Source organism: Sorex fumeus, unplaced genomic scaffold (genome assembly GCF_029834395.1).
Source record: "Sorex fumeus unplaced genomic scaffold, SorFum_2.1 ptg000086l, whole genome shotgun sequence".
NCBI lineage: Eukaryota > Metazoa > Chordata > Mammalia > Eulipotyphla > Soricidae > Sorex > Sorex fumeus.
In genome coordinates, this window is record NW_026606143.1 from 31,847,273 (window position 1) to 31,873,566 (window position 26,294).

At 42.4% G+C, this 26,294-nt stretch overlaps 1 protein-coding gene across 1 annotated transcript; it reads left to right on the forward strand.

Moving 5' to 3' along the window:
- The first annotated feature begins 5,315 nt into the window (after nt 1–5,315).
- EIF1AX (eukaryotic translation initiation factor 1A X-linked) lies at nt 5,316–24,977 on the forward strand. The gene is made up of 7 exons (XM_056131199.1): nt 5,316–5,539; nt 9,640–9,723; nt 13,337–13,440; nt 15,850–15,900; nt 18,121–18,202; nt 19,925–20,016; nt 22,223–24,977. The coding sequence occupies exons 1-7, from the start codon at nt 5,524–5,526 to the stop codon at nt 22,226–22,228; spliced, it is 435 nt and encodes a 144-aa protein (XP_055987174.1). The 5' UTR covers nt 5,316–5,523; the 3' UTR covers nt 22,229–24,977.
- Nucleotides 24,978–26,294: the final 1,317 nt, after the last annotated feature.

Genomic DNA, 26,294 nt, shown 5'->3' on the forward strand with positions numbered 1-26,294 from the left:
TGCTGTTCCTTGAATATGCCAAGTTTCTATCCACTGTCTTGGTCCTTGCTGTTCTCTCTGCCTAGGTATGGTTCCATGACTTCCTTTCTTTCAAGTAAGTTTGATTATCAGACCTGGGATCCATCAGATAACAGAAAAATAAAACCTGATGTTTTTCTCCTTTTGGGGTTATATTGAGTAGTTAACAGGGGCTTTCCTAGTTTTTATCATTCCAACCCACCCACTTCCCTTCCCTTCCTTGTTCTTAGTGTTGGGATGACCAAGAATCACACAAATGCCTGGCTTATGGAGGTGCGTTCGTATGACAGGCTTTTGATTTTTAAATATTTGAACTTAACAAACATTTGGAGTCCGACTACTTACTCTATGATAGGCACGATCCATGAACAATAAATGTATTAGATCAATTTATTGCAAGAACCCACTGTGCAAAGTACTATTCCTGCTACCAACTCACAGCTGAGAAAACTGAGACTAATAAAGAGGTTGACTAACTTCTCCAAACGAATAAAATAAATTGCTGCAGAATTAAAATTTGAAATCAGACCTCTAATCCCAAAGCCCAACGTCATCATCATTTGGCCTTGGAAAAACATTTAGATAAACTTTACAGTTACATTAGCATCCTCAAGTGCATAAACTGCAAATAGGAGAACGCTGGGACTTTCAGATCATTGTAAATTTATTTATTTTTGCATTGCAGGGAATCAAACCCAAAACCTAACACAAGACAAGTGCTGTATCACTGAGCTACACACCCAATCCTCTTTAGATTTTTTTGATTTTACCCTCTTCCTTACCTTTCTGACTGTTGGAATGACCAGGGGTTTCACACAATTTGTTGTGCTCCCCAGGGATCATGCTCCTGGCTGCAGTGCTCACATTTTTTTCTTTTCGCCACTTTATTTAAACTATGATTTAAAAAGCTGTTCGTAAAGATTTGTTATAGGCATTCAATTTTCCAACGCCGATCCCACCATCAGTGTCACCTTCCCTCCAAAATTGTCTCTCTTTTCCCAACCACCCTTCAAGCCTGCCCCCATAGCAGGCCCAGAATAACTTATTTTATAGTGCTTGTTACAACTAATTGACTAACAAAATGACCATAAAACATTTCCGTAGAAGAAAAACAATTTTTTTTTGCTTTTTTGGGTCACACCTGGCAATGCACAGGGGTTATTCCTGGCTCTGCACTCAGGAATCACTCCTGGTGGTGCTCAGGGGACCATATGGGATGCTGGGAATTGAACCCGGGTCAGCCCTAACCCTAACCCTATCCACTGTGCTATCACTCCAGCTCCCCGTAGAAGAAAATTTAAGAAAATTGTTGACATTTTTTTATTGGTCTCACCAGGGTTCACACACCTTAGAGTTCTCATGCTCACGTGACAGCGTGCTGAAAATGGCACACTCAGTGGTGTCCCCCAGGGTCCCAGACAGCAGAGCTGTCAGAAGCAGTCTTGGTGCATGTGAGATGCACAGGAGTTCCAAATCAGGGCCTCACACTTCCAACACAGATACCTGCAGACACTGAGGCAATCACTGGGCAACCCCGTGGATCCTTTTTATTTTTATTTTTTTGTGGCTATTTTTTTTATTAGTGAAACACCATGAGGTACAGTTGTAGACGTACAAATTTTTGTGCTTGGGTTTCAATTATACAATGATCGAGTACCCATCCCTCCACCAATGCCCATTCTCCACCACCGTGGATCCTTTTTAAATACCATTTCAGTTTCCCTTTGAGAAGTTCATTTGCCATGGGTGTCGTATATCCAACTCCATATAATGCTTTGTTTGGGGGAACCTGTACTATGCCCTGTAAAATGTTGAACAGTGTCGGTGCCCTCTGCCCACTTAGTGTTAACAGCACTATCCTCCTGCAGTGGTGAAAACCAGGAATATCTCCAGATGCCATCAACTGTCCCCACCAGAGAATCACTGTGTTCTCTGATAGTTCTTTCTGCCTCTTAAGTGTGCATTTCCCTAAAAAGATAATATTGAAAACCTAATGTTAGCAGAACTGTTATTTTAGATGGTACTTATATATGGAGTTATTTGTTTAGAAATGTGAAGCTATTCATGCAATTGGCCGCCTCGTGGATGGAACAAGAGGATATGCTGAGCAAAATCAGTCACGGAAGTAACAGGACAAATCCAAGAATGATCTCTCTCGGGGCTGGAGAGATAGCACAGCGGGTAGGGCGTTTGCCTTGCACGCGGCCGACGGGGTTCGATTGCCAGCATCCCATATGGTCCCCTGAGCACCGCCCAAAGTAACTCCTGAGTGCAGAGCCAGGAGTAATCCCCGCACAGGTGTGACCCAAAAAGGAAAAAAAAAATTAAAAAGCTCTGACTTAAAAAAAAAAAAGAATGATCTCTCTCACATGTGACACTTAAAGATACACAGCAAAGTAGCAAGCTAGGGCCAAAGGCATGCAACAGGAGATCTGAACCACATAATTGAGATGGGAGGGGGATGTTGAAAAGGACAGGCGCACTGGGGTTCTTGAGGGAGGGAGGAAGGTGCACTGGTGATGGACGTGGCATTGGGATGATGCGCATGAGAAACAATGGTCCTAAAAATCACAGAACCTCAATAAAAATAAATATGCGAACAAGACCATAAAACACTGTGCACGGTGAAGTCATCCTGCATAGTCCCCATATGCCTTTGCAGGGGCTGCCATAGTACCACAGTCACTCAAACAAGAACATAAATTTCCTTGCTGTTCTGGAGGCTTGGAGGCTAGAAATCTGAGCTCAGGGTGTCCGAGTGTTTCTGCATAGGGCTCACCATGGCTGGTAGATAGCCACCTTCTTGCCCAAGCCACGTTCACCCTCTGCCTGTGTCCTAATCTCTGTCTCTGTCTCTGTCTCTGTCTCTGTCTCTGTCTGTCTGTCTCTCTCTCTCTCTTTGCTTTACACCCGGCGATGCATAGGGGTTACTCCTGGCTCACTCATGCACTCAGGAATTACGCCTGGTGGTACTCAGGGGACTATATGGGATGCTGGGAATCAAATCCGGCTCAGTTCCGTGCAAGGCAAACACCCTACCCTCTGTGCTACCGCTCCAACCCCCTACTCTCTTCTTACAGGGATGTTGCCACAAAAGTGGATGTATTCCTGGGCTTCAAAGTCCTTGAGGATTTTATCAAAGATTTTATACAGAACTCAGTTGCCAAAGAAGTACAAGCTTATTGTACAGTTTTTAGTCGAGGAGTGCAGGCCCCTCGCCAACGTTCTGGCCCCTCATTTAACCCCTGTATGACATCCTATCCCCCAGGTCCGGTCCAGATGAGGATGTCATGATCTTGCCCCTGCGCCGCCATCTGTCTGCCCACTTCAAGTGCACGATGGCTTGGTCTTGTCCTTACACCTGGATTGTACACGTTCCTGATTTAAAATCTGTAGCTGGAACCCTGAACCCTGTCACCATTGCTGGGGCTGATTCCTCTGTAATATATCACTGGGATTTTCTAGTCCTGTATGCCAAGCGGTTCCCTGCGCCCTTCGCTTCTTCAGGCTCTGGTTATGATCAGGTGCATGTGGCTGCGAAGCTCTGCTACTGTGTCATCCATCTGGTGTAGGTGAGGGGACAAAGAGAAGATGCCTGGTTGAGGACTGCCTTTGATCTCCTATTTCCTCCCACCCACAGCAGATCCATAATCTAATATGACGAGATATCTTTTCAGGGGGCATGATTGAAATCACCCATTACATGAAATCTTTACCTGACACCACTCTCCACCAGTTAACTTCCCCTGTAAAAGATCACCTGTTCCTTTGGTTTAGGGTCCACACTATGGATTGCATCCCCTTTCAACTTGATTACATCTTTAAAGACCCTATGTTATGCTTTTTCAGCATGTCTGATTGGGGGGGGGGTAAACTCTAAATAATAGTGGTGAATCTTTTATTGAAACAATGAATCTAATCAAAGCAGATAGAGTGTTAACTAGAATTCATCTGCCTCACAGGGACTGGGAGGGGTGGGGAGTGGGGTTTTATTGGGGTTCTTCATGGTAAAAAATAAGTATTGGTAAAGGGAAATGTGTATGATATTTGCATGACTGAGACATAAACCTGAAAGCGTTTTAACCTTTCCCACAGTGATTCAATAAATAAATAAATAAATTTAATAAAAAAAATAAAGACCCTGTGTTCTCATGCAGTCATATTGTGAAGTACTGGGGCTGAAAGATTCAGATATGAAATGGAAGAACATTTCCACTGTGTGGTAACTGTACCTCACGGTGATTCACTAAAATTTTTTTTAAAAAATAGAAAATTGGGGCTGGAACGTTAGCACAGCGGGTAGGGCGTTTGCCTTGCACGCAGCCGACTGGGGTTCGATCCCCAGCATCCCATATGGTCCCCTGAGCACTGCCAGAAGTAATTCCTGAGTGCAGAGCCAGGAGGAACCCCTGTGCATTGCCGGGTGTGAACCCCCCCCCAAAAAAGAAAAAATAAGTAAATGAAATGGAAGGACATGATTCAGTTCATGTCACTTGTCTTTCCTCCTCTTCTTTCCTTCCTATTGTTGAGTAACTAAGAACCAGGCACTGGGCTGAGTGTTGGTAACATAGATGCCTTTGCTTAGTAGTTTATGGTGAGACAGGGAAGATGGATATTATAAAGGAAAAGTATTATACAAATACTATGCTTTGGTAAGACATTAGAAGAAAGCCTCAGACCCCAAACCTGGCTGCGAGAAAGGAAAGACTGGATTTAAACTTAACTGCATTATCGCTCTCCTATGTGGGATAAAAAGAATGATAAGGAAATAAATGTCCAAAGGTAACAAACACAACTGGCCTTCAGTAGGAAGTTTACCATGTGGGGCATAGGGAGGATACTGGGACGATGATGGAATGAAGGGGACACTCTGGGGACACTTTGGGGGACGGTGTGGTGCTGGAACGTTTTATACATGAAACCGTAACAACAATCTTGCAAATCTCAGCGCCTAGAAAGAAAGTTAAAATTCCAAACCGAACAAAGTTTGCTGTGAGCAGAGTCAATGAGGATGCAGCGCAAAGCCTGAGATACGGGTTTGTTCACAAGCGTTCCCAACCCCGCATGAATCAGCGCCGGGCTCTGACGCAGCGGCCCCGCCCGCCCCGTCGGCCCGCCTTCCTCTCAGCTCAAGCCCCGCCCCCCCGCTGACGTCGGCGAATTGCGAGGAACGCGTTTTCCTTGGCGTTCGTGATAGGCCATCGGCCGGCCACGCCTGCGCCTTAGGGCCCGGGGGCGGGCTCGAGGAGAGGGGAGGCGGGGAAAGGTGACGTAAGCAGCCGCGACGCCATTTCCTCCGGCCGAGCGTGAGTGTAGGCAGGTCTGGGAAGAAGTGGGGCTTGAGACGCTCCCGCGCACGCGAGCCTTCTTTCCGCCACTACTTGGTTACGCGTGGTCGCGCTCTCCGCCGTTCGCGCCTCTCGAACAGGCCGCCGCTTCCGCCGTTCCGCGAGTGAAAAGCAGACACGCCGCGAGGCCGCCGCCGCCGCCGCTGCCGCCACCGCCATGCCCAAGAATAAAGGTAACATTCCGGGCGTGGGGGAATGCGGCTCCGCTCGCTTCCCGGCTCGCAGGCTGGGCCTCCCCGATCCCGCCCGCCGCCCGGCCGCAGTGACCTTTCTCCACTCGTGGCCTACCGGCCACGGCGCCGGCCGGACGCCGCGCCGGGCTCGGGAGCGGAGCTGGGAAGTTCGGGTCCATCGGGGTGGAGCCGACGCCATTTTCGTCGGGCCTGCCTCCCTCCCGCGGGCGCCTGTGGGCTTTGGCCGGCGCCCGCGACCCCTCCGCCTGGGTATCTTACTGGACAGCGGCCAAGGCTGCTCCCTCCCCTATCAACGGGAATCCAAACCTGATGCCTTCTTAAGGTCTGTCTAGAGACGCGCCTTCTGGCGGGCTGTGGGGGGAACCGATCTCTTTTTGGGATTCCCCCCCCCCGCCCCCCCCCCCCACACACACACACACTCAACACTTTGTTTCTTATTTGGCCCGGGTTTTTTTTTTTCTGGCTTTGGTTTTGGCTCTTCTCATCGGGCTTGTGTATTGCGGGAGTTGCAACTAAGTTTCCCATCTATACCGCAGGGAAACGGTCCCGGGGTATTAGAGTGAAAGATCAATTTCAAGGTCCATTTATTCAGGAAATTTCAAACTGGAAGGCGTGAGACAGGGAGATAGGGAAAAGCAGAGGAGTCCTAAGGAAATGCTCCTTTTTAATTAATTTATTTATTTTAAGGAGACTCCTGGGTGTCTCTTGTCTTTTTTTTTTTTTTGGCCAAGTTTATAATTGACCAAATTTATAATTTGGTCAGTCTTGTCATTTCACCACTGGAAATTGTGCAGCTAGAAACGGAGATGGTTCTGCGGGAGAGGAGCATTTGCTTAACCACAAGTTTCCTTTGAGTATCATCCTCGACCCTAGTCTTCACCTGAGGCTCTGTTCTTTTTCTTTTTTTTTTTCTCATCAATTTTGCTCCAGGACTTCTTTCTGTCCTCTGCCCGCTGTATCCCGAGGGGCATTTGGGTACAGTTTCTTCAGAACACCTGCTCGGAAATAGAACTTGTAGGTCCTTTTTTTAAACAAAGATTTTAGTACCGATCATTCTGGGGAAGACCACGTGGTCGAACTAAGGATTCAGAAGTCCTAGATATCTTATAACCTGTATTATCCTTTATTGTTTCTGAGATAACTATTATTTCAAAAAATAAATCTTATTCTCACCTATATGTCTAGCTATGAGATTCCAGTTCCTTTACTAGACGCATATTATAAAGGTCAGTGACACTGGTTTATCCACATTGAAATGCTTGATTAAATAATAGGTGCTCAGTAAGTACTTGTTGCAGTAACTCATCTCCCTACTTTGGTCTCTTCCCTTGGGTGAATGAGAGGTCTCTCTTTGGTTTCAAGGGGAATAGCACTTGTTCATGAAGTCATTTCTAGTTCACTAGCCTCTTAAAAGTTCATTCTATGACCAGGTAACAAAAGAGAGAAGGGGGTGGTCAGGGTATAGTCAGTTCTGGTAAGTTGACAAGCGATGAATCATTCCTGTTAAATTTGAGCATGCCATAAACAAAGTAATGAACACCTGGGAATTCATTGCTCTAAACTTGAGAATTGGGACACATTTCCAGAAGCTTCTGTGTCCTGTCGCTCCTGCCCCCCAACTCCCCTCCCGAGGCCCCTTCTCCAGATCTCTCTGTCTCTCCAGTTAACCACCATTCTGAATTTCGTGGCTGCCACTCCTGGACATGTAAAGCCAGTCTGTCTGTTATCTTTCTTAGAGGGGCAGTACTTCTCAAGACACCTACATTTTGTGAAATTCTATTTACTAATAGACAACAGATTGGCGTTTTTCTTTATTGGATCGGCACGAGCCCTGTGAATATACTCTTGATGGTTATACAAGTAAAGGTTTATGTTGTCAGGAACTTTGTGTTGAATGAATTGGACTGATTCTTATCAGCTTATTTCACCCAGAAATTTTGAAGATTCGTCCTCAAAAATTGCCAAGCAGATAAGTTCCTTGGCCCTAATATAGCTTATATATATTTTATTTATTTATTTATTTATTAAGATTTGGCATAAATAACGACTTGATGCAGAAGCAGCATTTCTTCCCAGGAAGTTAGTTTTTGTGTGTGCCAAGAACACCTCAGACACTCAAGTAAGAAATCTCGGTGGGCTGGGCATAATTAAAAGGCAGCTGAATGGTCAAGAATAGTGCAAGTCAGGAAAAGGACAGCCAGGAAATGATGGGTAGTATCATTTACAGTCTGAAAAACGAGGGGATGGGAAGAATAAGAGGCTTTCATTGTTTCGGTTTGGTTTGGGGGTCACACCCAGCAGTGCTCAGGACCTGCTACTAGCTCTGTGCTCCTACTCAGACTCAGCCATATGTGGTGCCAGGGATCAAACCCAGGTCAGCAACTTTCGAGGCAAGTGCCTTACTCGCTGTCTTATTGCTTCAGTCCCAAATTAGGGGTTTTAAGGATACCTTTAAGATTAAGAATTTTAATGGTAGCAGGTGAGGAATATTTGGGTTCTTTGTCCTTTCACAGAGACTGGAACTGAGATCCTGGGAGGGTTGGGGGGTAAGATCAAACTTGAAGGTGCTGGGGTGTTTCTTCAGACAGACTCTGCTCATGTCTTGCTCCTGGAAATGCTTGGGAGACCATAACTGAAGTCGGCTGAATGCAAGGCAAACATCTTCACCACCACCTTTCCCAGCCCTGGAGAGGTGTGTGGGTTTTTTTGTTTTGTTTTGTTTTGTGTGGGTTTTTTTGTTTTTTTAGTGTTGGCCCGCACGTAGCAGGGTTTACTTAATCTTGCTTCACGAAGCTCAGGGATCATTCCTGGTAGGCTGGAGGGACCATAGCAGGTACTGGGGATCAAACTCAGGACGGGTACATATAAGGCCAGTGACTTACCCACTGTACTACTACTCCAGGTCTAAAGAGGTTTTTTGGATAAAAGGGCTGTGCATCTTTTACTCTTCTTTCACTCTTCATCTGGTCATAGGTCTCTTGTTTCCATCTCAGGCATTTCTTTTTCCCTTCCTCATCATAACTAGACCCTAGCTTCTTAAATTGTGGGTCACGACATTCATAACTGAATATGGGGGATCAGAGTATTGGTCAGCAGCAAACGTTTTCTGGATGTGCAAAGACAAAACATTAATTCAAAATCAACAGCATGAGGGATCCAAGGTGTCTCTGGCAGCGGCCACTTGAGCTGCCTTTCAGTTTGCCAGCCCAGAGGGCAAACCTCTGCTTTTTGTGGAAGTATTTTTTAGTGGAGATTCAGTGAATAGTAAATATATTCTCAGTTCAGATACCGGGAAGTATAAATAATGAGGTGCTTTTCCTCAATTTCCTTATTGCCAATTCCACATGATTGTTGACTCTTGTAGACATCCTTCAAGAGATTTTATGAATTAGCAATTTTTTTGATGTTATTTTCCAGGGCCATACCTCATGGTGCTCAGGGGCCACTGTTAGTGAGAAGCTGGGGGACCTTGCAGGATCAAACCTGGGACTCCCGGCATGCTTTGCATGCACTCCAGCCCTATTTCCCTTTATTTTTATACCAGTGGTATCTTTATTCTCTTACTTGGCCTTTTTTTATTACCCCCCCTTTTTTTTGTATTGGGGCCACTGCTGGGTGTGCTCAGGACTTACCTCTGACTGCACAGGAATCAGTCCCAGCAGTGCTCAGGGGACCATATGCCCTGCTGGAGATAAAACCAGGGTCAGTGTTGTACCTCTGATATTGTCTCCCTGGCCCTGGGGCCACTCTGAGGATTCACTGAGCAATTTGTTCAGACAAGTAGGTGATTCTCTTAATGATCCAGTGCATTTGGGTCATTAAATGCATATGTCCTCAGAAAGGGGTCTGCATATTTGCACATAATAATCTGCTTTGGGTTTGTGTTTTATACCCGCAATATTCCAGAAGGCATTTATGTGTATTTGTTTTTAATACTATTGAACATTATAAATTGCATATGACGATGAATTGGGTGAATTTTTTAATTTAAGTGATTGCTTTAAACATGTGTTTCAAGTCTTAGTTTCTTTTCCTACTGCTTTGCAGATAATTAATATCCTTTTCTTTAAACCCATTAGGTAAAGGTGGAAAAAATAGACGCAGAGGTAAGAATGAGAATGAGTCCGAAAAAAGAGAACTTGTGTTCAAAGAGGATGGACAAGGTAAGTTTTTTAGTAAGTTAGGTTCTTTTCTGGTAAAACTTTAAAATTATGGATATTAAAGATTTAATCATAAGTTCACAAGCCTGGGGGGGATAATGGCATGTCCTTCTTACTCTTTTCCTTTTTTTTTTCTTTCTTTGTTTTTGGGCTACACCTGGTAATGATCAGGGGTTATTATTGGCAGTGCTTAGGGTAACATATGGGATGTTGGGGATTGAGCTCTGTGCAGGGCAAGTGCCCTATCCACTGTACTATATCACTCTGTCCCCACTTCTTTTCTTCGCCCTCACAATTTTCCAGAGCCTTTCCTTTAAAGTCATTTCTTGGTCTATTCAGCCTGCACTGGGAAATTTTGGTATTGGTGGCATTTTTATAAACATACAGGTTTCATTGTCTTTTGTGAGCGTTCATATCTAAGAATGAATAGGCTATTAAGTATAAGTTAAAATTAAGCCTTAAGAACTGTGGTGGCCAATTTCTTGCTGTTTGGGGGCCACAATCAGCAATGCTCAGAGGTTATTCCTAACTCTGTGCTCAGGGGACCATATGCAGTATCAGGGATTAAACCAGGATCAGCCATGAGCAAAGAAAGCGCCTAAATGCCCTGTACTTAAATGCCCTGCACTAGTTCTCTGGCCTCTTGTTGCTTTGGAAACCTCACAGGAATGAAAACCATTGGAAAGGGTTCAGCTCTGCTAGGAGTGGCCCCGGAGGAGGGAAGGATAGGACGCACAAACGGGAGCCATTGCAGACTCAGGAATGTCATAGGAGATCTAAGATCTGAGAAAATGCTGGTATAGCAGGAATTGGCTACAGCTTCAAAAAGGACAAGAGAGGTGGACCTGGAGCTACCAGGCTGCTTTGCATTTCTCATTTGTATTATTCTGCTGTAGGTGGCAGCAGAAAGCTTGTCATCCCAGCATATTCCTATATACTTTAACCCTTAACTGAGTGGCTTCACAGTTTTTTTTCTGGCTTTATTTGGGGCCCACAGAAGAGAGTACTCAGGTGTCACCCCCAGGAATCAGGTGGTGCCGAGGATCAAGCGTGGGCCTCCCTCATGCCAAGCATATTTGCAGCTCCTTGAGAAATCTGTCTCTACAATCCTTCAAGATTTTTTGGACAATAAATCTTTCTACATAATGTTCCTCAAACAGTGGATGTTTGAGGCACGAGTCTGACAAAGCCTTTATAGGCCCTTTGCATGGCCATTAGTAATACAGTTTCATTTTTTATTTTTATGGTTTTTTTCTGGGGGGGTCACATTACTCTTGGAGGTATTCAGGCAACCATATGGAATGCTGGAGAATTGAACCCAGGTTGGTCACATACAAGGCAAATGCCCTCCCTGCTATATTATCACTCCAGCCCCTATAGTTTATTTAAAAAACAAAAAACAAAAAGACAGGATTTGATCGTTTTGAAACAATTAAGATTTATGGCTGTAACCATGCCGCTGGACCCCACGCCAGGCTGCTTCACTCGACGCCCTGGAAGGGGGTGAGTTAGACCCCTCCCCTCCCTGAGGGACCCAGCCTCAGTAGCCAACAATCTCCAGAACCCAGCCGCTGCCATGCTCACGGCCGCTCGCTACATGATTGGGCTGAGCCTCACCCATGAGTGAATCTATTCCTCGGCTGCGTGATACTTCAAACCGTACACCCTACCCGTGCTCCCAAGATTACGGCAACACATTTGATAGGGTTCAAAGTATTCAAAGTAGGAAGCAACCAATCTTACAGGGAAAATACACCTTTTTTTTTTTTAAATAGATACATGGGCCGGAGAGATAGCGTAGCAGGTAAGGGGTTTGCCTTGCACACGACCAACCCAGGTTCGATTCCTCTGCCCCTCTTGTAGAGTCTGGCAAGCTACCTGTGATCTATTCGATGCCAAAACAGTAACAAGTCTCACAATGGAGATGTTACTGGTGCCTGCTCGAGCAAATCGATGAACAACAGGAGAACAGTGACAGATACCTGTGTAAAAAGCCCACAAGACTCAACCTAGTGATCTCTTATAGAAGGGCTTAGTGATCCCTGGGTGTAATGCAACAATCTTCACGCTCTTTCCTCTAAGGATAGACTCCAGGTTGGCTGCATGCAAGGCATGTGTCTTACCTGTTGTGCTATAGTTCCAGCCCCAGTTTTTAGGTTGTTTTTGGCTCTTTGTTTGGCCCTTTTTTTGGGTCACAGCCAACGATGCTCAGGGGTTACTCCTGATCCTCGGGGGGGACCATATAGGATGCCAGAGATCAAACCTGGGTCGGCCACATACAAGACACAAACACATACAGAGGTCAAACCTGGGTCGGCCACATACAAGCCTTACCCTCTGTACTATCACTCTGACTCCTCCAGCCCCAGTTTGTGAGTACTTTCAAACCTCAGGACCCGAGGTAGAGCTCCACCAGGAGTAATTCCTGAGTGCAAAGCCAGGAATTACAACCCCTGTATGTTGCAGGGTGTGACCCAAAAAGCAAAAAAAAAAAAGTAGTGGACATTGTGAAACTTCCTACATCATTTCTCATAACAAGTATATTTTCTTCTAACTAAATTACAATCAAATAATTGACAAATATAGGCTTTTTTTGCGTGTATACAAGTATAGTCTATAATTCAAATTATTCTTTGTGTGCCAATAGTTTCCAGCACTTCATTGGGGTTGGGAGTCATTCACAACCCAGTTCAGTACCAACTTCTAGCTCTGTACTCAGGGATCACTCCTGGCTGGCTCGACCATACAGGGTGCTGGGGATTGAACCCTGGTCTGCCATGCAGGGTAAAGACTCCTACCTGCTGTATTAAACCACCCCCAGTTTCCAGCATTTATTGAGGGAGGTATGTGTTCGGTTTTGGGCTACACCGGGCTGTTCTTAGAGCTTATTCCTGTCTGAAACTAGGGACCAACTCCGGGCAGGGATCAAACCCCACACACAAGGCAAGCATTCTCTGCAGTGTATGGCTGCAGCCCCAATTTCCAGCACATTTAACAATTAATTTAGTTTATCTTTTTTCTAAAACTTGATTTTTTTTTAATGCTTATAATCTTAAGAGTTCTTCAAGTGGTAGTGAAACTGAGCAACTTCCTGGGAACCATTTTGAAAAGATTCTGAGGTTTAGCATTTTGCCCAAGAACATTTTTCTAGCTTTACAAAATCCTTAGAATAATCACTAAGATAATTTAACAGTCTTTAACTTTTAAGCTACTTCATTTGCCAGCTGTACCAAAAACTGGATTCAGAATATTATCTAAAGGTTCTGAGGGAAAGGAAACCCCAAATTGGACAAGGAGTCAATGGTGGAAGATTGATTAGAAACGGTGTATATTTAGGGGCAGGACTTAATCTCAAAGTAGAGTATATACTCATGAAGAGGCAGCAGTGACTTGACTCAAAATCAGTAGGAAATTCATTAGCATTTGTGATTACTTGGCATTAGGGTCGTTTTTGTCTCTGCTGTTAGCTAGATGAGTAAGTATCACTCTCTTGTATTGATTATATTGCCTATATGTATTCCCAACTGATACTACTATGTACTCGGTTTTCTTTGGACTTTAGGTTTGCTTTTATCAGAGATTGAATATTCTGTACCCTTTTCTCTCCTTCCTCCAGAGTATGCTCAAGTAATCAAAATGTTGGGGAATGGACGACTAGAGGCAATGTGTTTTGATGGCGTAAAGAGGTTATGCCATATCAGAGGGAAACTGAGGAAAAAGGTAGGTGTGAAGATTGCTTTTACTAAATAAAAAATTAGGCTTAAGGTGAGGGCAAGTGGCTCTGGTAACCTCAGTTTTGTTAATTCCTTAAAGGTCAGTAGAACAATGGTTTCACCTCTAAGATGGTGTATAACTATAGTCTCATCCAGATTCTATTTAAAGACATTTATATCACCAGTGTTGTACTTCTGTCACAAATGTCTAACTTGAATTTAATCATGGTGAAACAATGAAAAAATAAAAGTTGAGGGCTGGAGTGATAGTAAGGTGGATTGGGCGTTTGCTTTGCATGGGGCTAACCCAGCATCCCATGTGGTCCTCCGAGCACCGCCAGGAGTAATTCCTGAGTGCAGAGCCAGGGGTAATCCCTGTACATCGCAGGATGTGACCCCAAAATTTTTTAAAATTAAAAATATTAAAAAATCAAAGTTGAGGGTATCTGTGAAGCAAATTACTGTCTTGGTTCTTAATGAAATGTTAATTTCAAATCCCAGGAGTATAGCTTAGTAATAGAGCATTTCACTTACTGCCGTCCTTGTGGGAGGCCCTGGGTTTGATCCCTGACACCACTAAAATGGTGTGTCGGATCAAAAAGACAGATGCGCTGCTGAGTGCAATAGCTAGGATATGCAAGCAGTCCAGTTTCCAACGACAGGTGAAGGGATAAAGATGTGTATGTGCTCAACGGAATACTACACAGCTGTAAGAAAAAAATGAGGGAACTGAAGGGCATCATGTTCAGAAAACTAGAGGCAAAAGAACAAACACCAGATGATGATCACTCATTATATGATAAACAAAATAAGGGAATAAATACTTGTTGATTGAAGTCAAGCCCCTGGCCTTTGTACAACAGATTATGAAGTGGGGAAAGAGGAATAGATTCCAGCGTGTACACAGAAACGCTGGAGAGATAATGTTTCATCAGTATTATTTATTCATCAGTGCCATGAGAATTAACAATGTTCTAATTTTGTTACAATAGGGACTGGAGTGATAGCACAGTGGAGAGGGCATTTGCATTGCACGCCGCCAACCTGGGTTCGATCCCCAGCATCCCATATGGTCCCATGAGCACCGCCAGGAGTCATTCCTGAGTGTAGCCAGGAATAATCCCTGAGCATCGCCGGCTGTGACTCAAAAATCCAAAAAAAAAGCCATCTTGTTACTACAAATATATTCTTTTAATTGGTGTCAGGAAAAGATGGGACTATTCCAGTTTAAATGGTGTTAATACTAATGGATTCATGTCATAGATTGCTCTTGTTTGGATTCTGCTGAGAGGGTGGAGAAAGTAACTAAAATAAAGCCCTGGAAACATTTAAAATAATTATTATTGATTAGATTCCTGAATTGTGGTCATGAATGAGTTGCCTTGGGAAGTAATGAATAATTTTCCATCACATTAGGTATGTGGGCAAATTTCTTATTAAGTTATATTTCCCTGCAGCTATGAATTTTATGACTTGTTTTATTTTATTGGGGGGGGGGGACAACACCCAGCAGTGCTCAGGGCTTTGTCCTGGCCCTGAGCTCGGGAATCACTCCTGGTGCTACTCGGGACACCTTATATGGTGCTGGGGATCAAACCCAAGTTAGCTGTGTGCAAGGCAAGTGCCTTACCTGTGCACTGTACTATCTGGCCTAGTGACTTGTTTTATTTTGTTAATTTGCCTTGTTGAACCACCTTAGTGTATGCCACTGGTTAGATTGGTGGTTATGAGAAAGGGAAATCAGTCCACGGAACTAATTTTCTGTTCTCATACGTAATAGATGGGTTAACGAGACATTTGGAGTATTTCACAATTGAAAGTTAATTCTGGAGCCCAGTAGTTGAGTACCCGCTTTAGAGGTATTAAATCCAAGGGGTCTGTTCCCAGCCAAGTGCGATCTCCTGGCAAAACAAATTGCGTGACCCTTGGTTACCACCACAACGAAGCCAAAAGAGGGGAAATGATTTCCTGTGGTGTTTCCTTGTTAGTTTTTTTTTTTTAATCACTGAGATGCGCAGTTCTTGTTCATGACTGAGTTTTGGTCATACAGTGTTCTAACGCCTAGCCCTTCACCAGTGTATATTTCCCCATTTCTTGCCACCAGTATCCCCAGTTTCCCTTCCACCCACTCCCCTGCAGCATATCTTTGGCAGATATCCCCCTCTCTCCACCTCTCCCTCCCCCTTTAGTGTCAGGTAATCAAAACAAGACTTACTTTCCTTGATTTACCATAGTATAGAAAAATTGAAATAAGCTTGGCTGTTTGCGCTAGAATTCCCCCCTTATTTCTGAGTATAAGTACTTTGCCAATAATTAGCAAATAGTATGTATACTTTTTATGAGGAGATTAACTCAGTTTTGCTCTTGGTTCTTTGTTTTTATTTTAAATATAACGGTAATGCGTTTTCTTTAATAGGTTTGGATAAATACATCAGACATTATATTGGTCGGCTTACGAGACTACCAGGTAAAATCAGGATATTTATTGTTCATTTCCTTGAATTTAATCAGCTGTTATTAAAACAAACCAGTCCCATATTTGGTCACCAGTATGTATTTGAGCACCATATAGCTGTTCACCACTGTGTCAGATACTTCAGGGCAAGTATGTCTCAGGTGGACTTTGTACTAGGTACCCTGGGGGTTATCGTTTCCAAATATCAGTATGTGGCATCCACATTTTCACGGTCCTCCCGTTGTTCATCGATTTGCTCGAGCGGGCCCAGTAACATCTCCATCGTGAGACTTGTTGTTACTGTGTTTGGCATATCGAATACGCCACGGGTAGCTTGCCAGGCTTTGCCGTGCGGGCGAGATAATCTCGGTAGCTTGCTGGGCTCTCCCAGGGGGCGGAGGAATCGAACTCAGGTCGGCCATGTTGGCTGCATGCAAGGCCAACGCCCTACCTGCTGTGTTATCCTCCAGCCCCATCCATGTTTTCACTGTAGAAGAAATAGCATGAATTTTTCACGCCATATACTGTAGTTTTAGAATGAACAATATGATACAGTGGTGGGTGTCCTTAGTTGGTAAATAAAAATGCAGTCTTCTATCAGACCTCCTTAGTTTGTGTAGTTTCATTTGTGTTTCTTAGGGATGGGGTGGGGGGGGGTGAGGAGGCGCCGGGGAAAAGGTGGTTTGGGCCACACAGCGGTGCACAGGAGTGAGCCCTGGTGGTACTTGGGGGATCGTGTGGATTGCCGTGGCTCTAATAAGGATCTGCTTCGTGCACCACAGGCACCTTATTTCCTTTAGTATCTCAACAGCCCTTTTATGTCTTGAAATCAAAATTTGGAAACCAGTCATGAAGATGACCTGGCCCTTATCCAAAATGCTTACAGACTTGTAGTGGAGCGTATAGAACAGGCACACAAAATACGGCATGTAAGTATGTGCTCTGACTTTCGATGAGCACTTTGGAAAGAAGGTCTGTGAAGTCCATTTGGTTGCCACCTATTAGAATGCAGCACCATGTGTATAATTCACATTGTGAGTAATAATACTTCTATTTTATTTGTAACTTTTTAGTATAAAGCATAAGAATAAAGAAGTAAAAAGTTAAATAAGTGGTTGTCGACCATGGGTACTTTTTTCCTCCACGAGACATTTGGCAGTGTCCGGGAGGGAGGGACAGTGCTCTGTACAGTTCTTCAAAAGTCTCCAGCCAGAGTATCAGTACTACTGAGGCTGAGAAAAGTCACACTCTTTTGATGTCCATTTTCTTCTTTTGAGGGCAGGGGTAACTTTCTTTTGAGTCTCTTTCAGGTCTAAAAATCTTTGCTGTTAAAAGTAATCAACTTTAATTCTTTTAACACAGGTTGGGTTTTTTTTCCCCCCCAGATGGGCTTAGAACAGTCCTAATTTTCTTTCTTTCTTTCTTTCTTTCTTTCTTTCTTTCTTTCTTTCTTTCTACAGACTTACAAACTTTCGTGATGACGTTTCAGTCATACAATGTTCAAGTAGCCATCCCTCCACCGATGCCCATTGTCCACCAGTGTTACCAGTATCCCTCCTGCCACCCCTATCCCTTCCCACTCCCCTACTCCCTGCCTCTGGCAGGCACATTCCCTCTTTCTCTCTCTCCCCTGGGTGTTATAGTTTGCAATACAACAGTCCTAAGTTTCAATGAGAATCACCCAGTCTTTCTTAAATGCAAATTTGTGAGTTATTCATTTATTATCTTTAGAAGGTGTATGGTTTCCACAAAGATACTAAATTGTTCATAACTCTAAAAGCCTTTGATAGGTGGAAAGATACATTAATTTTCTTAGGTCTTGATACCAGTCTCAGTTTTCAATGGAAGTATTCACTATCCCGTAAAGTATACCTTCAGGTAGCTTTTGCATTTAAAAAAGACGCTTAATCAATGGGTAACAGTAAATAAAAAGATAGCGTCTGGTGCTGGAGAGATAATATAGGGCTTAAGGTGCTTGCCTTGCATGCAGCTCACCCCTGTTAGATCCCCAGCTCCACATGGTTCCCCTGAGCACTGCAGGAGTAGCCCCCAAGCATTGCTGGGTGTGAGTCAAATTGAGCCCCCTTTACCCCCAGAAAATTGGTCATTCCCTTCTTCATGTGAAGTCCTAAACTTATTTCTTACTGCTCATGATGCATGCAAACTTCTTCACATTGGGTTAAAGCTAAGGATGTCTTAAGATCATAGTTTAAAATACTTGTCTCTTTTAAGGATAATAAAGCGGATGTCATTTTAAAATACAATGCAGATGAGGCCAGAAGCCTGAAAGCATATGGCGAGCTTCCAGAACATGGTAATGGCTCATTATATTAATCCATCATGTTGTTATTGACTGTTAGTACTTAGATCTTCTTTGTAAAAGGCCTTTGTAAAGGCCCTCCCGTTGATCGTCGATTTGCTCGAGCGGGCCCAGTAACATCTCCATTGGAGACTTTGTTGTTACTGTGTCTGGCATATCGAATACTCTCGGTACTTAGATAAACAAATTATTGTAGAATTGTGCGGATTTGACATAATTTTGTACATATCATTCGTTTTAAGTATAGTAGCCTTCTTGAGCCACAGTTTCTCTTCTGTTTTGAGTTACTACAATCTGAAATAATACTTCAAAAGGACTCGAAAGAGATTATTGTGATTATTATCTCATAGTTATCACGTAACTTTTATTACAGTACATTCTTATAATTGTTATTCTGACTCATTTGTAAGTTAAACTTTATTGTACCACGGTGCCACGGTCCTCCCGTTGTTCATCGATTTGCTCGAGCGGGCCCAGTAACATCTCCATCATGAGACTTGTTACTGTCTGGCAAGCTACCTGTGACGTACTCGATATGCCAAACACAGTAACAAACTTTATTGTGAGAAGATAAATATCATAGAAAATCTATTGGATTCATTGGTATCCACTTCTTCAGGCATCGACTAAGGGTCCTGGAATGTATCCCAGGTAGAGAAGGTGGGACTATTGTTTGCCTGCCTGTGCTTCATAAGATAATACTTGATAATCTCAAAAAAAAAAAAGTAATTGGCAGGGCAGGGGCCAGAGAGCATGGTGGGCAGGGAGCGATCCCTGAGCACTGCTGTGCATGGCCCAAAAATCAAGTGAGTAATTAGGGGTTCTGTTCCAGGTAGATTTTTGGTGAGAACATATACTCTCTGCCCTGCAATTTTGGATAACACTAGAGGAATTATTTTAGGTACTGCAACAGATTTATTTTGGAAAGCTATTTTTTATTGCTTTTTTCTTTTTTTTTTTCGGGCACACCTAGTGATGCTCAGGGGCTACTCTCAGCAGTGGTGCCAAGGTGTGAATCTGGGCCTTCTGCTTGTAAAGCATGCGCTCAGCACAGTGAAGCTCACTCTCTGACCTGCGTCTCTATTTCAGGATCATAGTGGCCCATAGGATGTTGGATTTGTTGTTTTTTTTTTTTTAGGAGTGGGGGGGTTGATTTTTTTTTTTTTAAGCAAGACCTTGTCCATCAGCCCCCACACAAATAACTCAACAGAATATGTAAAATAAGATAAAGTCCCTCATAATCTTAAAGGGGAAGTGTATGTCTTTCTGTTTGGCTCTGTTGTAGTAGAACACTGATTTTACTTAACCATGAACATCTGCTGAAATTATTTGGCTAGGCATTTTCTGTCTGTCTAGGAAATGCTAAAATGTCTGGGAGTAGGACTAGACCTTTCTGGTTTATTTTCATTGCTTCAGGATAAGCATGAGTTGATTAAATCGTTCTGATTAATGAGTCTGTGATTAATCATAGTTAGCATGTGCCAAAATTATACACAGTAATAAATGATAAGATCAGAATTAGTATAATTAGCGTCTACCTTACTTAAACTGCCTTTGCAATAAAAGAAAATGATAATGCATACTTTGAATTTTGACTGAACCAGTTTGTAGAAAATCGTGCTGTATGAAGAAGTTTGAAGAATCTTTCTGATAATGGAACTTAAATAACATCTTAGCCATTATGTTTTATCAGTATATTTGTTATTCTTTCTTTAGCTAAAATCAATGAAACTGATACCTTTGGTCCTGGAGATGATGATGAAATTCAGTTTGATGACATTGGAGATGATGATGAAGACATTGATGATGTAAGTAGATGCAACTTAGGGTTTTTCAATTTTCATTGTTGACTTGTTCACGGAAAAATAAATTTTTCTCTTTAATTTTCTTTAATTGAATTCTTAACACATGAAATGGGTTTTGAACATAATTTAACAAATTTCTTTCAAAAAGTCCCTGAGTTAAAAAATAAATAAATAAATAAAACCTTACAGTTTAGAAGACAAGTGGTCAACTTCTTTGACACTCTTGAATCCTTAAAATGTTTTTGAACCTTTCTTCCTGAGAAGACTAGTATTTGCTTTAGCAATATGAATTGTAAACATTTCAAGTAAATCCAAACTTAGTGGACCCAGAATATGTGTGACTCAGTAATATACAGTAGTATACACACTTGACTCTGAGTTCAATCCCTTAGCCAACTCCTGACCCTGGTCACCCCAGCACCACTTAGGTTAGGAAGTCACTAGGCCCATGCCACTGTGCCAAGGCATTGCCACGTGTGGCTTTCAAACCTGCTGAACGCTGCTTGGAAATAACCCTTCCCAGGACAATTAAATCTTAGCTACTTTCTGAGCGTCAGAAAGATAGATAGCTGTTAGCAAATTGACAGATGACGGGTAACCTGGGGATTTGGTGGTGCCGCAGTCCCGTGGATACAGTGGTACGCTGCACACTGGTACACTCAGTGGCATCGTCCAAGCCTTTCATATACAAAGGCCTGAGTTAAGACCTTGTTAAAAATCAAGGTCTTTTGGGTCCAGAGCAGTAGTACAGCCGTAGGGTATTGGTCTTACATGCAGCTGAGACAGGTTCAATCACTGCATCCCACATGGTCCTCCAAGCCCTTTCAGAAATTATCTGAGTGCAGAGTAAGTCTGAGCACCACTAGATGAAACCCAAAAATAAATAAGTCAAGATCTTTAGGGCCCTAGAGATACAACATCAGGAAAAGCATTTGCCTTGCTTGTAGCTGACCCATATTCAATCCACTGCAACCCATAAGGTCCCCAGAGCCCATCAGAAGTGATCCCTGAGCTCTGCAAGGTGTAGCCAAAGAATAAGTTATTGTGCTGGAGGTTTAGTCAGCAGGTTCAACACTTCCCTTGCACGCATCTGACTCGGCTTTTACACCCAGCAACACAAAAGTCCTCTGAGCACAGAGCCAGGAGGAGATACTAAGCAAAGCTGGGTGTGACCATTCCCCCAAAAAGTAGACCAAAATAGGGAACAAAGGAAAATCTTAATCAAAGATGCCAGAAGAAGGAGTCAGGGTGGGGAAAGAAAGAAAAGGAAAAAGAATCTAAACCAGAGAGCAGGGCTCTCTGGTATATAGGAAGTCATATATACCCAAAGATTGAGGTTTAAGTAGGATTAATGGGGGGTTTTGGTTTTGGTTTAGATTTTTTGTTCGGGGGCCACACCTCGCAGTGCTCTGGAGTTACTCTGGGCTCTGCACCCAGAAGCCACTCCTGGTGGGCTCAGAGCACCGCAATGTGGAACAACCAGGGTGGAACCCAGGTCTGCTGCATGCATGGCAAGTACCCTACCTGCTGTACGATCTCTCAGGCTCAGGATTAATATTTTTCTAAGGGTGGGGGGAAACTAAATTTGGAGCTATGGTGGTAGTACATTTAGGTAGGGTATTCGCCTTACACAGCGTTGACCAGGTTCGATCCCCAGCACCTTATATGGTCCTGGGAGCCCACCAGGAGTAAGCCCTGAGTGCCACTGGGTATGGCCTAAAATACAAATTTGGTGCCAGTCTCTCCTCAGAGCTGCCCATCACCTGTCAGACTGGCAGGAAAAGAGATGGTAAGAAACTTGAATTAGGGGCTAGAGAGAGAGCACAACGTATAGGGTGTTTGCCTTACATGCGGCCCACTCGGGTTTGGTTCCCAGCATCCCATATGGTCCCCTGAACACTGCCAGGAGTAATTCCTGATTGCAGAGCCAGGAGTAATCCCTGTGCATCACCAGGTATGACCCAAAAAGCAAAAAAAAAAAAAAAAAAGAAATGAAACTTGAATTATCTTGAACATTTTGCAAGGGTTTTTTGTTAGATTGTGAAGATTTACTGGCAGTAAACCAGAATGGAGTGGGGGTGGGGGGCTGTTGTGCAGGCTGTTTGTGTTATATCCCAAATAGCCTAAGGAAATTAAAGTGACTTATGTTTGGTACGTGCTGGAACATAAGAATTGTCTTCATTTGATCCCATGTATTTTTCTCTTCCAGATCTAAACTGAACTCAACACAGTACATTCCGACTTTTTTGAGGACTGTTTAACAATTTGGCTATTGGTTGTGACCTGGTAGAGAATATTCAAGTTTTATTAGTTTGATTCCAATTTGGTCAAGCAGACTGATTAGTTTCTAAGGTATATGTGTTTCTTTCAAAGTTGATAGTGCTAAATTTTCTTAATGAAATGTTAAACCCACTTTGTTCCTTTGATGTAAACCCACTATGAACCTTATGGGTAAAAGACCACATGTACTATTTGAAAAAGATACTTTAAAAAAATGTATTTCCAACTTTGACCACTTATATTAAGTAAATGGATGTATTGAATAAACCATTTTCCCTATGCTCGTGATGGATTATGATGAAATCCTAGTTTGAATTAGCCTGTTACTTTCTGTATATTCTAATGATTAAAGTTTCCTTTAGGTCCTGATTTTTAAGAGAATCAGAAGTCAGCATTTGAAGTAAAACAATGGTTAGGTCTTTTTCATAATTAAGTAGCATGTGACTATTTTTATACTAATTTTGATACCATATTCTTTTCATGATCTTATTTTCCACTATAAAATGACTGGAAAGGATTATCAAAATGCAGGTTTTAGAACCTGGGTTTTAATAAGCAGATTTGAATTTATCGGGCTGGTAGTTGCAGAAGTGAAACACCAGGGGGCACTCTTAGCATTGGAAATGATTGACTTTTATTTACTGTTTTCATAGGAAATTTTCCCAACATTAAAAAAAAAATGTTGATCATATGCATGTATATAGGATATTTTTACAGAACAAAAATACTCTTAAAAGTGTCATTTTCAGGGTGCTGGAGCGATAGTACAGTGGGGAGGGTGTTGCCTTGCACACGGCCGACCTGGGTTCGATTCCCAGCATCCCATATGGTCCCCGAGCTCCGCCAGGAATAATTCCTGAGTACAAAGCCAGGAGTAACCCCTGTGCATCGCCGGGTGTGACCCTGAAAAGGCAAAAAAAAAAGTGTTATTTTCAGAAGTCATACATGTAAATTACTGGTTTTTTATTTTTAATCACCATAAGATAACAGTTACAAAGCTTTCATGTTTGAGTTTCAGTCATAACAATGATTGAACACCCATCCCTCCACCAGTGCACATTTTCCACCACCAGTGTCCCCAGTATCTCCCCCATCCCACCCCTCACCCTGCCTTCGTGGCAGACAATTTTCCCCATTCTCTCTACTTTGGGGCATTATGGTTTGCAATACAGATACTGGGAGGCCATCATGTTTGGTCTTTTATCTACTTTCGGCACACCTCTCCCATCCCAAATGGTCCCTCCAACCATCATTGACTTAGTGATCCCTTCCCTGTACCAGCTGCCTTCTCCCCCAGCTCATGAGGCAGGCTGCCAACTGAGGAGCAATATTCCTGGCCCTCTCTCTACTGTCCTTGGGTGTCAGTCTCATATTATGTTGTTTTATATTGCACAAATGAGTGCAGTACTTCTGTCTGTCCCTCTCTTTCTGACTCATTTCACTTGTAAGCTACAATTTTGAGTGGTTTATAAACAGTGAAATCTGACATAACTGAAAATTAAATTTCATAACTTGTACAAATTGAGCCTTTTTTTCAAACTATCCATAAGTTTGGGAAAGAGATGGGAATAATTTAATTAAAAGATGACTGAATGAGCTTTATTTAAGAAACAAAATAAAAACAGCGTGATGCTGGAGAACATATTATACCGTTTAATTTGTGTGCTAGGATGTATTTTGTATGTACAGATTTTTTCTTCCTTTTTTTATTCAGAATTTAGATTTAGGCTTTTTGTTATCAATTCTAGCAAGATGAAATTTAAGGGCTTAGACTAGTTAGACTGTACTAGTCACATTGAAATCACACAAAACTGTAAGTGGAGAGACATTACATAACTCGTGGAGCTTCCATTCTGTTCATCTGCAAAGAACTTTTCAGTAATGGAAAGGAATGCAAAGGGGAATACACCTTGTGACTTCAGACAACAAGCAAATCTTTTTTGATCTAAGTATAACTTCCTTAAGTGTGCAAACTAAAATCAAACCTTAAGAGACTAGGAAACACTATGCATATATAGTTGCAGTTCATGTTTTTTTTATTTTATGGAGTTCATGAATACACAATTGAGAAAGCACCCAAGACACACATGGGCTTGTGATGCTTCTAAGAAACCACCCTTGAGGAATTGACTGTTAGTGATTGTTTCCATCAGTTTTCTAAAACTCAAAGGACATTTAGGCTTCTGGACTTCTAAAGTGTTCTGTTAAATTTATAGTGTATTTAGAACCTTCGTTTTACTATACCAAGAACAGTCTTTACTCTGCATCCATAGATTGTTCATAATAAGGATGATAAAACTCAAACATGAGGTTTTCTGCTTCTCTGAAAAAACATGGTTTGTCTAAAGATTCTTTTAGAATTTCATCCATAGCCCCAACTCATTCACTGCTTTTTTGGGGGGGTTTGGGGGGGGGGGGTGTTTGCTTATATAGTAACAACCCATTGAAGTACTATTGTATCCTAGAATATTTCAAATCATAAAGATTCAAATAGTTGCGGTAAAATTGTAGCTCAACTAACATTAGTTGGAGGGTTTTATTAACATGGCTTTAATTTGAAAAAGGAATAGTTCCATTAATTTGGTTGTATTTCAAATGAGATAGTGGTCCTTGAGAAAATTTTATTTGGGGGACTTTTGGATTATTGAGTATAAAATGTACTATAAAGGTAACTTTAAAAGCATTGTGTAAAAAGACTTGCCAAGATTTTGTTGTCTGTTGAATCCTGACTATCCATCCAGCCTCTAAAGAGACCACCTCTTAAGGTGCCTGTAAGCAATGCATGATGAAAATTCTTGTATTTTATTATGGAATTGCCATTGGTTTACTCTGTATATCTATTGAGTCACGGCTATAAGTAGAGTTGCTTCCAAAACTACTTGTGACTTGTAGTTTAACTTAATCTCATCTGTATTGTGTAAATACTAAATGATAGGATGTTAACATCTTTAATAGATATGAACTGTCAGTAGTGACAGCAATTGATTAATGAAATAGGTAAAAGCATGTTCAAATAAAATGTCTAGTTGAATTTATACTTTATTTGTATTGTGTACAGATTTAACAACAACCAGTGTTAACTGATTTGACAGTTAAAAATCAAAATAGAAGTGAGGTCTTCGGGTGTTCTCACTCAAAGACTAAAACGATTTGAATTGGTAGCAGATGTTTACATCTTTGACCTGCTTAGTCAGGGAAATTTTCATTTATACATTTGTACTTATTTTAATGTGCCATTGGTTTTATTTACCTTCAGCTACCATCCTTTAATCCTTGCTCTATCCCCCTACCCAAAAGTGGAAAGTATCTGAATTTGGTCATAACTATAAATGTGAAAGGACTTTAGACTCTCCGCGAGTAAAGAAAGACATTTCAGACGTACATAGGATTATGTATGGCGTCTTTGCCCCCACTTCCAGGTACCGAGAGAAGCAGTGTGACCATGGAGGGTAAAAAGTGTAGTCCCTGGACACGGGTGGTCTGTGCCCCAATCGCACTGTGCCTTTCACTGCCAGGCACGGGCCTTCTGCTTGTCTGAACTTCAGGCAGCTCATCTGTCAGCGGAGGGAACGGTACCTGCAGAGTACCGTTTCTGTGTTTATCCTGTAATGAGTGAAGAACAGTGCCTGCCGCTTTTCACTGGATTCCCAGGACTGTGAAATAGAATGTGCATGTCTTACGTCTCTTTCCATTTTCTCTTTTCTTGCAGTCTTCGGTTTCTATAATAAAAGAAATGTGTGAAATATATATTTTGTATGTTCATCTCAACACAAGATTTAGAATAACTACCACCACCCTCGCTGAAATCAGAATAAGGTTTAATCAAGACTCTCAGTTGCTTAAGGATGTTAAGTCTGTAATGAGTCCTATTACATGCTTTAATTGTAGATTCATTGCGGTATTATTGAGTGATAATGAAGGTTTGTTTCCTTCCTCATCTTTTGGAATGTTGTAAAGAAATCTCCTGCAAACACAATTAGTCAATAAAATATGAAATAGCC